The sequence below is a fragment of the Scylla paramamosain genome, chromosome 45 (genome assembly GCF_035594125.1).
Source record: "Scylla paramamosain isolate STU-SP2022 chromosome 45, ASM3559412v1, whole genome shotgun sequence".
Lineage (NCBI taxonomy): Eukaryota > Metazoa > Arthropoda > Malacostraca > Decapoda > Portunidae > Scylla > Scylla paramamosain.
This window is the reverse complement of record NC_087195.1, coordinates 11,318,627-11,335,985: the sequence shown is the minus strand read 5'-3', so window position 1 is coordinate 11,335,985 and position 17,359 is coordinate 11,318,627. Positions and strand designations below refer to the sequence as shown.

The following is a 17,359-nucleotide window of genomic DNA, read 5'->3' as shown; positions in this document are numbered from 1 at the left end:
ACATTCTATGATTTTTCTTTCTTTTCACGTTGGTTAATACATAATAATTTATATTTCACAGAAGAGACTTCTTACTGGAGTGTTAAAATTTATCACTGGGAGAAATTTCCCTCAGGTTTTGTAATGCTCATCTGTATATTCTCTTTCCTAAAGAAAAAAATAAATAAATAAAGAAAGAAAATAAGGAAAATTGCAGAAAGCCAGTAGATCTACGGATGATATTCCCTGCACAATACTCATGATCTATCTAATCTTCCTTAAAGCTCCTTATGACTCGGCACTAACATGATTACTGTATCTATTACAACTTTTGTCTGTCTGTCTGTCTGTCTGATGGTTGCGAAGGTGTCAGAGGTGGAGGCTGAGTTAAATCGAAGGATCTCGGAGATGCAGGCTGAGTTTCGTGAGAGGATCTCAGACCTGCAGGCTGAGTTCTATGAGAGGATCTCAGCACCTGTGGGAGGGTCGTGCCCCACCGTCACCTTACCTAGTAAGGCGACGGAGGAGCAGTGGTTGGTTGTGTGCAGGGGAGCCAAGAGGGTGAAGGTCCTCAGGGCACCTTGCGTGGAGACGAAGAATCCCTTCAATGTGCTGGAGGAAGGGAAGGAGAAGGAGGTGGACAGGGCGGGAGGAGGCAAGAAGGAGGGGGCAGATGCAGTTACCCTGCCCCAAGGTAGAGTGCTTGTGTTTGGTGATAGTCAGGTTAGGCACTTAGATAGTGCGTTCTGTGCTAGGGATAAGAAGCGTAGGTCGAGGATGTGTTTGCCGGGGGCCGGGATAGGGAAGGTAGCTGATAGGCTAGACACGTGCTTGGAAAAAGATGGGACCAAGCCCATTGTTTTTCTCAGTGCGGGAGGGAATGACCTTGGTAAGGTCAGGAGTGAGGAGCTTATCAGGAGGTTTCGACAGGCTTTGGACAGGATTAGGGACAAGGGTGGGATCCCCGTGGTATGTGGTGTCTTGCCGAGGAGGGGAGTTGGTGCTGAGTGGCTGTCCAGGGCTATTACAGTGAATCGCAGGCTCGCGAATCATTATAGGAGTAATGGATGGACGTTCATCGACAACTGGGACCTTTTCTATGGTACGGACACCTTGTACGCCAGGGATGGAGTGCATTTGTCACGCCAGGGTGTTCGTGTTTTGGCCGAAACACTCGAGCGGGAGGTAACTGCACTCCAGCACTTTTTTCGTTAGTCGGGAGGGAAGAAGGGGTAGTGAGGAGAAGGCGAGGGGCAAATTAGTTAAATCTAAAAAGGTAGCTAGCTCTGGGATGGTGAGAATTAGCTTAAGTGTTCACTACACAAACTGTAAAAGTATTCTGAATAAAATAGACTTGCTTAGAGGAATAACGAGCGTAGAGAAATTTGATATCATTGCTTTAACTGAAACTTGGTTAGATACGTCAGGAAAAGTATTTAATCCAGAGGTTAAGATAGATGGGTATACAATGTTCTATAAAGATAGGGAAAACAGGAAAGGAGGAGGCGTCGCGTTATACGTTAGGGACACATTACAGTGTTGTATGAACAATAGAATTAAAACAGATAACAAAGCAGAGTCGATATGGGTAGATATTAAGGAAGGATCGCAGTCAGTAATACTAGGGGTAGTTTACAGACCACCGACCAGTACAGAGGAAATTAACACCTCACTGTGGCAGGAATTAAATAGAACAGGCAGATACAGTCAGGTATGTGTGGTAGGAGATTTTAATTTTAGGAATATCGACTGGAGTCTCATTGTGGGTAACAAGGAAGCAGAGGAATTTCTTAAGGTAATTCAGGATAGTTTTTTAAATAGGTAGTCGTAGAACCCACAAGGGGAATAATATTCTAGATTTAATTCTTACTAACAGGGAAGAAGCAGTCACGCTGGTAGAGGTTGGAGGACAGCTAGGTAACAGTGACCATAGGGAAATTAGGTACAATTTAGAATGGGAAGAAACTGCTAGAAACAAAAACACTAGTAAAATACCTGACTTTAGGAGAGCAGATTTTGAAGAATTAAAAAGGTACCTCCAAGGAGTGGACTGGCAAAGGATGCAGGGTGAGGTCAGGTCAGGGACGGAGTTCAGAGAGATAAGGCAGGATGAGAGAGGTGAGGTGAGGCTCCGGAAGGGAGGAGGAAAGAGGAAGGGGGGAGATAGGTGTGAGTATGTTGGAATGTCAGGTGATACTGAAATGAGAGAGGTGAGATCGAGGCGAGTAGATGAGGGAGTGGAGAGGATGGTAGGGGACGAGATGAGGGGATTAGGTGAAGTAAGTGTAGATGAATTGTATAAATATTTCGTAGATAAAGTTCATACAGGTCAGTTAGCAAATATCCCGTATAGAACAATAAGATCACAAAAAAATTACCCTAAATGGATGACTGCTAAGTTAAAGCATTATATAGGGTGTAAGAGAAGTATATATAAGAGATTAAGGGCAGGTGAAGAAGTTTTAAGGACACAATATAATGAATTAGTTAGAATAGTCAGGAAATTAACGAGGAAAGCTAAGGACAATTATGAATTAAAGGTAGCCAGCCAGGCGAAGATGGACCCCAAGGGATTTTATCAGGTATACAAGACGAAGAATAAGGATACTGTAGGTCCATTAAAGGCAGCAGATGGGGAGCTAGTTAGTTCTGGGGAGGAGATAAGTAAACTTCTGAATGATTATTTTTTAATTGTCTTCACCCAGGAAAACATGCAGGATATGCCAGATAGTGAACAGGTGTTTAGAGCAGATGAGAATGAGAAGCTGACAGATATTTCCATAACTAGGGAGATAGTGGAACAGGAGATAGATAAGCTAAAAAAGTTCAAGTCACCAGGACCTGATGAAATATATCCCAGAGTACTTAAGGAATGTAAAGAGATTATTAGTGAGCCGTTAGTTTCTGTCTTTAGGAAATCACTGGAGTCGGGTGAGGTACCAGTAATGTGGAGGCAGGCTAATGTAGTATCCATCTTTAAGAAAGGAGATAAAACTTTTGCGTCTAATTATAGACCTGTCAGCTTAACTTCAGTTGTAGGTAAAATGTTAGAGTCAATAATAGCGAGGAACATTAGGGAACATTTAGACAAACATAACTTGATAAATCAGTCACAGCATGGCTTCACGAAGGGGAAGTCTTGCCTGACAAACTTGTTAAGTTTGTACAGTAAGGTGTACGAGGCAGTAGATAATGGTGATAGTTATGATATCTTATATCTGGACTTTAATAAAGCATTTGACAAGGTACCCAGTCAAAGGCTCCTGAGAAAGGTTAGTGCACACGGGATAGATGGGAAGGTGTTAGGCTGGGTAGGGTCATGACTTGGTAACAGGCGACAGAGAGTGGTAATAAACGGCTCGAAATCCGAGTTGGGTCATGTAATTAGTAAGGTGCCACAGGGATCAGCATTAGGACCATTGTTATTTTTAATATATATCAATGACTTGGATAGTGGAATTAGTAGTGATGTTAGTAAATTTGCGGATGACACAAAGATAGGTAGATTAATTAGGTCAGAATCGGATGCCATCGCCTTGCAGGCAGACTTAGATAGAATGAATGAATGGACGGATAGATGGCAAATGCAATTTAATATCAATAAATGCAAAGTGCTTAGCGTAGGTAGAGGAAACCCACACAATAGGTACATATTAAACAACCAAACTCTGGTAGGTACAGGGTACGAGAAAGATTTAGGAGTTATAGTTAGCTCTGAACTCCGTCTAGGGAAACAATGCTTAGAAGCCAGAAACAAGGCAAATAGGGTACTAGGATTCATTTTTAGGAGTGTTAAAAGTAGAAGGCCGGAAGTAATATTAAAGTTATACTTGGCGCTGGTCAGACCTCATCTAGACTACGCTGTGCAGTTCTGGTCCCCACATTACAGGAAAGATATAGGTCTATTAGAATCAGTACAGAGGAGAATGACTATAAGGATACAGGGGATGAGGAGTATTCCTTACGAAGCGAGGTTGAAGCTGTTAAATTTACATTCTCTAGAGAGACGTAGGTTAAGAGGGGACCTGATAGAAGTCTTTAAGTGGTATAAGGGTTATAACAAGGGAGATATAAGCAAAATTCTTAGGATCAGCAACCAGGGTAGAACAAGAAATAACGGGTTCAAGCTTAAAAAAATTTAGGTTTAGGAAGGAGATAGGAAAAAATTGGTTCTCAAATAGAGTGGTAGATGAGTGGAACGGACTCAGTAATCATGTGTAATCATGTAGTTAGTGCTACGACACTAGAGAGCTTTAAGAGAAGATTAGACAAGTTTATGGATTGGGATAACAGATGGAAATAGGTAGGTGTGTTTCATACAGGGACTGCCACGTGTAAGCCTGGTCGCTTCTTGCAGCTTCCCTTATTTCTTATGTTCTTATGTTCTCTCTCTCTCTCTCTCTCTCTCTCTCTCTCTCTCTCTCTCTCTTTTCTCATGGAGGCGGTGCGACCAACACCAAATATAAATTTAGTATTTCTTCGGGACCCTAAAAGACATAAATGTCAATTTCGACCATGTAGGTCTTCTCTTTGAGAAAGACATGTAAACCCTTAGATAAAAGTAACTAAATGCACTAAACAATTATTATATTCTACCGTTAGAAGCTAAAAATGTATGTAGATAAGTTGAATACAGGATTGGACAAATTTATGGATGGGAATTATAATTATTGTTGTTATTATTATTATTATTATTATTATTATTATTATTATTATTATTATTATTAATTATTATTATTATATGAATAAACGAAGACGACCCACTGGAAAGCACGAATGCATAAGCCCGAAGGTCCAGTGGCACTTCACTGATAACTGAAGGTTTAGTAACAGGAAGAAAGCATAGAATAGGAAGATTTGAAAGGACTCTGACGGACTCTGGGATGAAACACCGGGAAAATTGTGATGCATTACATCGATTCACAGACAAGGCACGGTCGTTCAGGCTCGTGGAGTGTCTTGTAGCACTTGCCAGTTCTAAGGGAGCAGGCAAATGACGGTGCAACGGGTTGTTGACATTAGACATAATTTTGAAGAAATAAGACTGTGACCCTACCAAACGTCGATGCTGAAGTTTAATCTCAAGATTAGGGAGAAGAAATTTAATCTGGTTGAGTGCTCTATCTAAAAGTTTTAAATTAGACTCAGCTGCAGAAATCTAAACAGAATGACAGTACTCAAAATGAGGCAGTATGAAAGAGTAAAAGCAGCTTTTGGCAATATCATCAGAGGAGTATATCCGACTGCACTTACGCAATAAACCAACTTTTCGTGAGATTCACGACGCAAGTGAACTCAAGTGCAACTCAAAAGTGAGTTTGGGATCAAGGGTGACTCCAAGCAACTTTAGTGAAGAACAATTTAAAACTAGTACTCCATTGACAACAATATCAGGGTGAGGAGGAAAAGGCGTCCTTGATCGACTAATAACCATACTGTGAGACTTACTCGGGTTTAGTTTCATACACCACCGATCACACCAAGACATAATCCTTGAGACATCTCGAGTGAGAACATTAGCGATTCTCTGTCCATCCTGAGGGGAAGGAATTACTGCATATAAAGTGGTGTCGTTAGCATAAGCAACTATATCAGACTCAATCGTACACCACATGTCAAGAGTGTAAATAATAAAAAGAATAGGTCCCAGGACGCTTCCTCGTGGAACACCGGATATAACTGGACTAAAGGAACTGAAACAGCCATCAACAGTCACACGCTGCTTTCTATCGGTTAGGAACCCTGAAATAATTTGATGGAAGCGGCCACCAATGATAAGAGATCTGACTTTAGACAGGAGGGCTTTGTGGTTAACACGATCAAATGCAGAGTTAAAGTCAAGTGAAATTGCTCTAGACTCATAAACAGCATCAAGAGCAACTTGAATGTCGTGTGTTATGTAAACAAGAACATCAAAAGTACTGAGACTTTTTCTAAAACCAAACTGATTAGATGGCAACAACTTATTAATATCTAAAAAAAACGTGTGAGACGCTTGGCTAACAGGCGCTCAAAGATCTTAGACAGATGATAGCTGAAAGTAGATAGGTTTGCTAAGTGTAGGCCTGACAGTTTCCTTAAGCCGGAGAAGAGAGCCACAGGATGTCAACAACGTGACACAAACTCACCTCATTCTGTAGATGTGAGCAGACGAACGAGCCGCGAGTGAATGAAGCGTGACAAGCCCCTGGCCGTTATTTATAAGCGTTATACCTGTGTGTGTGTGTGTGTGTGTGTGTGTGTGTGTGTGTGTGTGTGTGTGTGTGTGTGTGTGTGTGTGTGTGTGTGTGTGTGTGTGCGTGCGTGTGTGTGTGTGTGTGTGTAACAAATTTCGACATCAACACTAATTTCAGTGTGTTGCCATGGCACACACACACACACACACACACACACACACACACACACACACACACAGTTATTCATACAACTTTACTTCACGTTCACTACTGGTACAGTTTCTACATTCCCGTGAACAGATAACAAGTGGAGAAAAGACACATATAGGACATTACACTCGTGACGATTTCTTCCTTAAAATACGGCAAGATGACTGAGAGTGATCGTGATGATACAAGTAGCAGCTGCAGTATGAAGAGTAGTAGTAGCAACAGCAGTATTAATAGTAGTAGTAGTAGTAGTAGTAGTAGTAGTAGTAGTAGTAGTAGTAGTTCTTGTTGCTGTAGTAGTAGTAGAAGTAATAGTAATAGTAGTAGTAGTAGTAGTAGTAGTAGTAGTAGTAGTAGTAGTAGTAGTAGTAGTAGTAGTAGTAGTAGTAGTAGTAGTAGTAGTAGTATTTCTTGTTCCTGTAGTAGTAGTAGTAGTAGTAGTAGTATTTCTTGTTCCTGTAGTAGTAGTAGTAGTAGTAGTAGTAGTCAAGTAATAGTAGTAGTAATAGCAGTAGTAGTAGTAGAAGTTTTTGTATTATTATTATTAATATTGTTATCATTATTATTATCATTATTATTATTATTAGTAGTAGTAGTAGTAGTAGAAATAGTAGTAGTAGTAGTAGTAGTAGTAGTAGTAGTAGTAGTAGTAGTAGTAGTAGTAGCAATAGTAATAGTAGTAAGAAGTAGTACAAGTAGAACTAGTAGTAGTAGTATTAGTTAGTAGTAGTAGTAGTAGTAGTGGTAGTAACGGAGTAGGCAGTAGACACCTGCCGAAACGATAATTACTCCCAGTGAGGTCTAAAGTACTGTTCAGGGGGTACTGTGAACTTATCATTAAACCCAGCTGTGACCTCATTGAACGTTTCCTTTTGTGTCTCACAACACAAGGGGGCAGTCACAGCCTGCCCTCTAAAGACAACTCTCTTCCTCCACACAAAAGTAAAAGCACCTAATAACACATACATCCTTCACTCAAAAAATTTAAAATTCATTATGGCGACTCCTACACCAGCCTCGGAGTTCCATCTGGGGAGTGGACCACAAATGTACCCAGGTCGGACAGTCTTTCTGTCGACGACGCTGAGTGTTTTGACACCCCCATCAACTTTTTCTTCATTAACTTCTGCAACATTCGTGATCTAAGATCTAATTTTCAATCTATAGAACACCACCTCTCCTCTTCTAAACATCATCATCTTTTCCTCACTGAAACTCAGGTGTCTGAGGCAACTGACAGTAGCCCCTTTTCTGTTCCCTCCTACTTTCTCTATCCTCATTTTCGATCCAAAGCTGGATGCTGCGTTTATGTGCGCAATGACTTAACCTGCTCTCGTGGCCACGCTCTTGAATCTTCCGAGTTTTCCACCATCTGGCTACGACTACAGAGTCACTCTCAAACTAAATTTATCTATGTTGTATACCTCTCACCTAACTCCTCTGACTATAAAAAATACTTTGACTACTTAACTTCCAAAGTGGAGCACATTCTGACCCTCTTCCCTTTTGCAGAGATCTCCATTATTGGAGACTTCAATGTTCATCACCAGCTTTGGCTTTCCTCTCCCTTCACTGACCATCCTGGTGAACTAGCCTACAACTTTGCTATCCTCCACGACCTTGAGCAATTGGTGCAACACCCTACTCGTATTCCTGACCGTCTTGAAGATACGCCCAACATTCTTGACCTTTTCCTGACCTCTAATCCTTCTGCTTATGCTTTTACCCTTTCTTCTCCGTTGGGCTCCTCCAATCACAATCTCATATCTGTATCTTGTCCTATCATTCCAATCCCTCCTCAGCATCCCCCTAAGCGAAGGTGCCTCTGGTGTTTTGCCTCTGCTAGTTGGGGGGACCTGAGGAGGCATTTTGCTGATTTCCTTGGAATGACTACTGCTTCCGTGTCAGAGACCCGTCTTTGTGTGTTGAGCGCATAACAGAGGTCATAGTGTCTGGCATGGAGGCATACATTGCTCACTCTTTTTCTCGTCCTAAACCTTCTAAACCTTGGTTTAACACAGCTTGTTCTCGTGCTATACATGATAGAGAGGTGGCCCATAAAAAGTACTTAAGCCTTCCATCACCAGAATCTCATGCACTTTATATTTTTGCCCGGAACCATGCCAAGTCTGTTTTCCAACTAGCCAAAAACTTCTTCATTAACAGAAAGTGTCAAAACCTTTCAAGATCTAACTCCCCTCGTGACTTCTGGCATCTAGCCAAAAATATCTCCAATAACTTTGGTTCTTCTTCTTTCCCTCCTCTATTTCAACCAGATGGCACCACTGCTATCACATCTATTTTTAAAGCTGAACTCTTCGCTCAAACCTTTGCTAAAAACTCTACCTTGGACGATTCTGGGCTTGTTCCTCCCTCTCCTCCACCCTCTAACTACTTCATGCCACCTATTTAAATTCTTTGCAATGATGTTTTTCATGCCCTCGCTGGCCTGAACCCTCGAAGGCTTACGGACCTGACGGGGTCCCTCCTATTGTTTTCCGAAACTGTGCCTCCGTGCTTGCACCTTGCCTAGTCAAACTCTTTCAGCTCTGTCTGTCAACATCTACCTTTCCTTCTTGCTGGAAGTTTGCCTACATTCAGCCTGTTCCTAAAAAGGGTGACCATTCTAATCCCTCAAACTACCGTCCTATTGCTTTAATTTCCTGCTTATCTAAAGTTTTTGAATCTATCCTTAACAGGAAGATTCTTAAACATCTATCACCTCACAACCTTCTATCTGATCGCCAGTATGGGTTCCGTCAAGACCGCTCTACTGGTGATCTTCTAGCTTTCCTTACTGAGTCTCGGTCATCCTCTTTTAGAGATTTTGGTGAAACTTTTGCTGTTGCCTTGGACATGTCAAAAGCTTTTGATAGAGTCTGGCACAAAGCTTTGATTTCCAAACTACCCTCCTACGGCTTCTATCCTTCTCTCTGTAACTTTATCTCAAGTTTCCTTTCTGACCGTTTTATTGTTGCTGTGGTAGACGGTCACTGTTCTTCTCCTAAATCTATTAACAGTGTTCCTCATGGCTCTGTCCTGTCGCCCACTCTCTTCTTATTCATTAATGATCTTCTAAACTAAACTTCTTGTCCTATCCACTCCTACGCTGCACTTTTCCACTTCTCTTCATAGACGTCCAACCCTTCAGGAGGTAAACATTTGAAGCAGGGAAGCCACAGAACGCTTGACTTCTGATCTTTCTAAAATTTCTGATTGGGGCAGAGGAAACTTGGGATTGTTCAATGCCTGAAAAACTCAATTCCTCCATCTATCAACTCGACATAACCTTCCAGACAACTATCCACTCTTCTTCAATGACACTCAACTGTCCCCCTCTTCTACACTGAACATCCTCGGTCTGTCCTTCACTTATAATCTGAACTGGAAACTTCACATCTCATCTCTAGCTAAAACAGCTTCTATGAAGCTCTATGAACGCTATGAAGCGTTCTGGGAAGTCTCCGCCAGTTTTTCTCACCCCTCCCCAGCTGCTAACTCTGTACAAGGGCCTTATCCGTCCATGTATGGAGTATGCTTCACATGTATGGTGGGGTTCAACTAATACTGCTCATCTAGACAGGGTGGAATCAAAAGCTTTTCGTCTCATCAACTCCTCTCCGCTAACTGACTGTCTTCAGCCTCTCTCTCACTGCCGCAATGTTGCGTCTCTAGATGTCTTCTACCGCTATTTTCATGCTAACTGCTCTTCTGATCTTGCTAACTGCATGCCTCTCCTCCTCCCGCGGCTTCGCTGCACAAGACTTTCTTCTTTCTCTCATCCCTATTCTGTCCACCTCTCTAACGCAAGAGTTAACCAGTATTCTCAATCATTCATCCCTTTCTCTGGTAAACTCTGGAACTCCCTGCCTGCTTCTGTATTTCCACCTTTCTATGACTTGAAATCCTTCAAGAGGGAGGTTTCAAGACACTTAATAATCAATTTTTGTCCCCTGCTGTGACCCTTTTATGGGACTGGCATCTCGGTGGGCTTTTTTTTTTTTTATTTTTGTTGTCCTGGGCCTGTGTCCTTCCTACATAAAAAAAGTAGTAGTATTATTAGTAGTAGTAGTAGTAGTAGTAGTAGTAGTAGTAGTACTAATAATAGTAGTAGTAGTAGTAGTAGTAGTAGTAGTAGTAGTAGTAGCATTATTGTTAATATTACTATTATTATTTTATTATTATTATTATTATTGTTATTATTATTATTATTATTATTATTATTATTATTATTATTATTCCTCACTGTTTTCTCAACCAAAACCTCCCAAACCTTTGTTTAACACAACCTGTTCTTGTACTATACATGATAGAGAGGTGGTCCTCAAAAGGTACTTGAGTCTTCCCTCACCTGAATCTCATGCACTTTATATTATTGCCCAGAACCTTGCCAAGTCTGCTTTACAACTAGCCAAAAACTTCTTCATTAATAAAATGTGTCAAAATCTTTCAAGATCTAACTGCCCTCGTGACTTCTGGTATCTAGCCAAAAAACATCTTCAATAACTTTGCTTCTCCTTCTTTCCCTCCTTTATTTCAACCAGATGGCACCACTTCTTTCACGTCTATTTCTAAAGCTGAACTCTTCGCTCAAACCTTTGCTAAAAACTCTACTTTGGACGATGCGGGGATTGTTCCTCCCTCTCCTCCACCCTCTGACTACTTCACGCCACCTATTAAAATTCTTCCTCTAGGAAGAGGAATGTTGGCAAACCTCCAGCAAGAAGGAAAAGTATATATTGACAGACAGAGTTGAAAGAGTTTGAGTAGGGAAGGCATGGAGGCGCAGTTTCGGATAACAATATGAGGGACCGCATCACTTCCATAAGGCTTCCCAGGGTTTAGGCCAGCGAGGGTATTGAATACATCATTACGAAGATTTTTAATAGGTGGCATGAATTAGTCAGAGGATGACAGTTCTAATCCATCAAACTACCATCCTTTAATTTCCTGCTTATCTAAAGTTTTTTAATCTATCTTCAACAGGAAGATTCTTAAACACCTATCACTTCACAACCTTGTATCTGATCGCCAGTATGGATTCCCTTCAAGGTTCCTCTACTGGTGATCTTCTGACTTTTCTTACTGAGTCTTGGTCATCGTTTTTTTAGAAATTTTGGTGAAACTTGCTGTTGCCTTAGACATATCGAAAGCTTTTAAGAGAATCTGGCACAAAGCTTTGATTTTCCAAACTACCCTCTTACAGCTTCTATCCTTCTCTCTGTAACTTCATCTAAAGTTTCCTTTATGACCGTTCTATTGATGCTTTTGGTAGACGGTGACTCTTTACCTAAATCTATTGACAGTGATGTTCCTCAGGATTCTGTCTTGTCACTCACTCTCTTTCTATTATTCATCAATGATCTTCTAAACCAAACCTCTTGCCCAATTAATTCCTACGCTGATAATACCACCGTGCACTTTTCCGCGTCTCTTCATAGACGTCCAACCCGTCAGGAAGTAAACAGTTCATGCAAGGAAGCCACAGAACGCCTGACTTCTTATCTCTGTAAAATTTCTGAATGGGGCAGAGTAAACTTGGTATTGTTAAGTGCCTCAAAAACTCAATTCTTACATATTTCAACTTGACACAACCTTCCAGACAACTATTCCCTCTTCTTCAATGACACTCAACTGTTCCCCTCTCCTACATTCAACACCCTCGGTCAGTCATTTTTCTTATAATCTAAACTGGAATCTTCACATCTTATCTCTAGCTAAAACAGCTAAACAGCTTCTATGATGTTAGGCCTTCTGATACGTCTCTGCCAGTTTTTCTCACCCGCCCAGCAGCTAACTGCTGGGCGTCTATGTGTGGAGTATGCTTTTTATGTCTTGCGGGGGGAAGGGGGGTGTCCACTCATACCACTCTTTTAAACAAGGTGGAATTAAAAGCTTTTCATCTCATCAACTCTTTTCCTCTGATTGTCTTTAGCCTCTCTCTCATCGCCGCAGTGTTGCATCTCTAGCTGTCTTCTGCCGCTATATTCATGCGAACTGCTCTTTTGATTTTATCAACTGCATGCCTCCCTTCTTTCCTCGGCCTCGCTGCACAAGTCTTTATTCTTTTCCCACCCGTTTTATGCCCACCTCTTTAATACAAGAGTTAACCAGCATTCTTAATTATTCACCACTTTCTCTGGTAAACTGTGGAGCTCCCGTCTTTTTTTTTTTTTTATGTAGGAAGGATACTGGCCAAGGGCAACAAAAATCTAATAAAAAAAAATGCCCACTGAAATGCCAGTCCAATAAAAGGGTCAAAGCAGTGGTCAAAAATTGGTGGATAAGTGTCTTGAAGAGGGAGGTTTCAAGTCATAGGAAGGTGGAAATACAGAAGCAGGCAGGAAGTTCCAGAGTTTACCAGAGCAAGGGATGAATGACTGAGAATACTGGTTAACTCTTGCGTTAAAGAGGTGGACAGAATAGGGGTGAGAGAAAGAAGAAAGTCTTGTGCGGAGACGTCTCAGAACACCTAACTTCATAGAAGCTGTTTTAGCTAGAGATGATATGTGAAGCTTCCAGTTCAGATTATAAGTAAAGGACAGACCGAGGATGTTCAGTGTAGAAGAGGGGGACAGTTGAGTGTCATTGAAGAAGAGGGGATAGTTGTCTGGAAGGTTGTGTCGAGTTGATAGATGGAGAAATTGAGTTTTTGAGGCATTGAACAATACCAAGTTTGCTCTGCCCCAATCAGAAATTTTAGAAAGATCAGAAGTCAGGCGTTCTGTGGCTTCCCTGCGTGATATGTTTACCTCCTGAAGGGTTGGACGTCTATGAAAAGACGTGGAAAAGTGCAGGGTGGTATCATCAGCGTAGGAGTGGATAGGACAAGAAGTTTGGTTTAGAAGATCATTAATGAATAATAAGAAGAGAGTGGGTGACAGGACAGAACCCTGAGGAACACCACTGTTAATAGATTTAGGAGAAGAACAGTGACCGTCTACCACAGCAGCAATAGAACGGTCAGAAAGGAAACTTGAGATGAAGTTACAGAGAGAAGGATAGAAACCGTAGGAGGATAGTTTGGAAATCAAAGCTTTGTGCCAGACTCTATCAAAGGCTTTTGATATGTCCAAGGCAACAGCAAAAGTTTCGCCAAAATCTCTAAAAGAGGATGACCAAGACACAGTAAGGAAAGCCAGAAGATCACCAGTAGAGCGGCCTTGACGGAACCCATACTGGAGATCAGATAGAAGGTTGTGAAGTGATAGATGTTTAAGAATCTTCCTGTTGAGAATAGATTCAAAAACTTTAGATAAGCAGGAAATTAAAGCAATAGGACGGTAGTTTGAGGGATTAGAGCGGTCACCTTTTTTTAGGAACAGGTTGAATGTAGGCAAACCTCCAGCAAGAAGGAGAGGTAGATGTTGACAGACAGAGCTGAAAGAGTTTGACTAGGCAATGTGTAAGCACGGAGGCACAGTTTCGGAGAACAATGGGAAGGACCTAATCAGGTCCATAAGCCTTCCGAAGGTTTAGGCTAGCGAGGGCATGGAAAACATTGCAAAGAATTTTAATAGGTGGCATGAAGTATTCAGAGGGTGGAGGAGAGTGAGGAACAAGCTCAGAATCGTCCAAGGTAGAGTTTTTAGCAAAGGTTTGAGCAAAGAGTTCAGCTTTAGAAATAGAAGTGATAGCAGTGGTGCCATCTGATTGAAGTAGAGGAGGGAAAGAAGAAGAAGCAAAGTTATTGGAGATATTTTTGGCTAAATGCCAGAAATCACGAGGGGAGTTAGATCTTGAAAGGTTTTGACATTTTCTGTTAATGAAGGAGTTTTTGGCTAGTTGGAGAACAGACTTGGCATGGTTCCGGGGAGAAATATAAAGTGCATGAGATTCTGGTGATGGAAGGCTTAAGTACCTTTTGTGGGCCACCTCTCTATCATGTATAGCACGAGAACAAGCTATGTTAAACCAAGGTTTAGAAGGTTTAGGACGAGAAAAAGAGTGAGGAATGTACGCCTCCATACCAGACACTATCACCTCTGTTATGCGCTCAGCACACAAAGACGAGTCTCTGACATGGAAGCAGTAGTCATTCCAAGGAAAATCAGCAAAATACCTCCTCAGGTCCCCCCAACTAGCAGAGGCAAAACGCCAGAGGCATCTTCGCTTAGGGGGATCCTGAGGATCCTGCTTCTTTATTTCCTTTATTGTGTTGTACTGTGAATTCCTTCAAGAGGAAGGTTTCAGGACACCTATACTTCATTTTTTTTGACTACCACTTTGGACCCTATTCGGGGACCGGCATCTCAGTGGACCATTTATTTATTTTTATCTTTTTTTATTTTTATTGGCTGGTGACCCTCGTGCATGAAAAAAAATTGTATATATATATATATATATATATATATATATATATATATATATATATATATATATATATATATATATATATATATATATATATATATATATGTTAAATCTGAAATAACCTCAATAGTCTTAATTTTATGAGTGTTGTTCTAGTTTCTTAAGTCTCCCTCAAAATGGACGGCCAAGCTCTCGTTTTCGTTTACTGTCACATAGTCACGTTCCTATAATGTGCCAGTATTTCTTGCTGCTGTGTTTCTAGTCCTAAATAAGGGGCTTTAGCCAAGGTAATTTATGTTCATAAGTATTACATTTACTAAGTATAAGTTTATAAGTCAAAACTCATTGTGTGATAGTTTTTGTAGTTTTGTAAGAATGTACTGAGAAAGGAAGAATTAGAGCTGTTGACAAACATGATGGCGTCTCACTTAGCCCTAGAATCTTCTCCTATTTCCGAGTTCTGCACGATGAAGAAATAGACATTCTTCAATATATATATATATATATATATATATATATATATATATATATATATATATATATATATATATATATATATATATATATATATATATATATATATATATATATATATATATATATATATATATATACCGTGTCCCCTCAGTCGTCTCAGCGCCCAATGGCTGGTGGAGTGGCCATCAGGCTGACCGCTTGTTACACTATCACTAGCAATATTTGAAAGATATGTTTGTAGATAAAACGTTGATAACGATGTTACAAGCCCATATTCTGAAACGCCTTGCTCTCTCACCACAGCTATTTTCAGAGTTCACATAGAGTGTTTTTGCTGTTAATAATGTAGATTTTTTTTATTTTATCTGTCACTGGAACTGTAGAAATAAAAAAAAAAAAAAAATACGTGTAAATTTAAGTAGATCCTTTTGAATGTAGTGGAGGTGCTGCGCAAAAGTCTTTTAAAACAATATGGTTCACGGTAGTGCGATAATAAAGGGCTTTATCTATACGGTTGTTATAAGTACTACTCATCATTACTAGAAATTACTCAACCTTGAAATAAGCCATGCACCCTTCACCTTCCACGTGTTGACACTAGCACACACAAACACAAGACAGACGACTGCAACAAACTCACTTCTTGACGACAGGAAGAAAGCAGGGAGGAAAATGAGGGGAAATATTAACAAGAGAAAAATATTATTCTTCTACTTAACAAGTGAACTGTTTGCACCCTATTTCCATGATCGACAGTTAATAAAGTGAAAAAGAAAAAAAAAAAGCGGCCTGATACAGCGGCGCCCTAACTGTTACGTGACGACTCATCTTTGTGACCCGAGCAGCGATTGGTGGAAGGTGAAGGTGGAAGCCGCGCAGGGATTGGTGGAAGAGGTTCACCTGTGCCACTGCAGTCCTCATTGAAATCAGTTTCCACAGTTAAAAAGAACATAACTCTCTCAATGAGTATATATTTAACAAAAAATTATATTTGGGTTAAATACCTTCTTTGCATTAATAGCCCCAATAAAGCAGGGAGGTTGGTGCGTCAGGTAGTGGTTGTCAATTACTGTTTTTTTTTTTTTTTTTTTTTTATGTTAACATTAGGAATAAGTTCACGCGAATCACAACTTCTAACTGCTCATACTTTGGACCAAATTTATCCCACCGAGGCTGGAAGTAGTTGTAGATAAGCATCCATCAGTTACTGTTAAGAAATTTATTTCATGCGCATTTAGGAATACGTCTGGAAGTAATTGCTTTTTACTCAATACGGTAAATGTATTTCCTCTTTGTTTCTAGTAGTGGCAGACAACTGTACATACTCTATGAGTATCATCCAGTTTTTGGAAGCTAGAATTCCAGAAACACTTGTACCTGTTAAGTGCTGTATCGATTATTTCAGTCATCAGAGTTCACCTATAATTAAAACACAGGTGTGCAAGTGGAAGTTGTGAAAGACCCGAATAAATAGAGAGAGAGAGAGAGAGAGAGAGAGAGAGAGAGAGAGAGAGAGAGAGAGAGAGAGAGAGAGAGAGAGAGAGAGAGAGAGAGAGAGAGAGAGAGGAGTTTAAAAAAAGCAGTCGTTTATTTTTTCATCCCTTCCCTAGATCAAACTAATTCTCCATCCAATACTCTTAATAGATCTGCTGATTCTCTATTCTCCTACCGACCTCGAGTCATCACAGTGGACGGTAGTTTGAGGGATTAGAACGGTCACCCTTTTTAGGAACAGGTTGAATGTAGGCAAACTTCTAGCAAGAAGGAAAGGTAGATATTGACAGAGCTGAAGGAGTTTAACTAGGCGAGGTGCAAGCATGGAGGCAAAGTTTCGAAGAACAATAGGAGGGACCGCATCAGGTCCATAAGCGTTCCGAGGGTTTAGGCCAGCGAGGGTATGGAAAACATCACTGCGAAGAATTTCAATAGGTAGCATGAAGCAGTCACATGTTGGAGGAGAGGGAGGAGCAAGGTAGAGTTTTTAGCAAAGGTTTGAACGAAGACTTCAGCTTTAGAAATAGATGTGATAGTAGTGGTGCTATCTGGTTGAAATAAAGGAGGAAAAGAAGAAGCAAAGTCATTGGGGATATTTTTGGCTAGAAGCCAGAAGTCACGGGGGAGTTAGATCTTGAAAGATTTTGACACTTTCTGTTAATGAAGGAGTTTTTGGCTAGTTAGAGAATAGACTTGGCATGGTTCCAGGC

At 40.6% G+C, this 17,359-nt stretch overlaps 1 protein-coding gene across 1 annotated transcript in view; it reads right to left on the bottom strand.

Annotated features, from left to right (window-relative positions):
• Positions 1–6,136, bottom strand: part of LOC135094315 (uncharacterized PE-PGRS family protein PE_PGRS20-like) — a 14,930-nt gene extending 8,794 nt beyond the window's left edge. The window contains exon 1 of the mRNA XM_063994313.1: positions 6,108–6,136. Within this exon, the coding sequence (XP_063850383.1) occupies positions 6,108–6,112 (5 nt within the window). The 5' untranslated portion in view covers positions 6,113–6,136. The remainder of the gene's footprint in view (positions 1–6,107) is intronic.
• Positions 6,137–17,359: the final 11,223 nt, after the last annotated feature.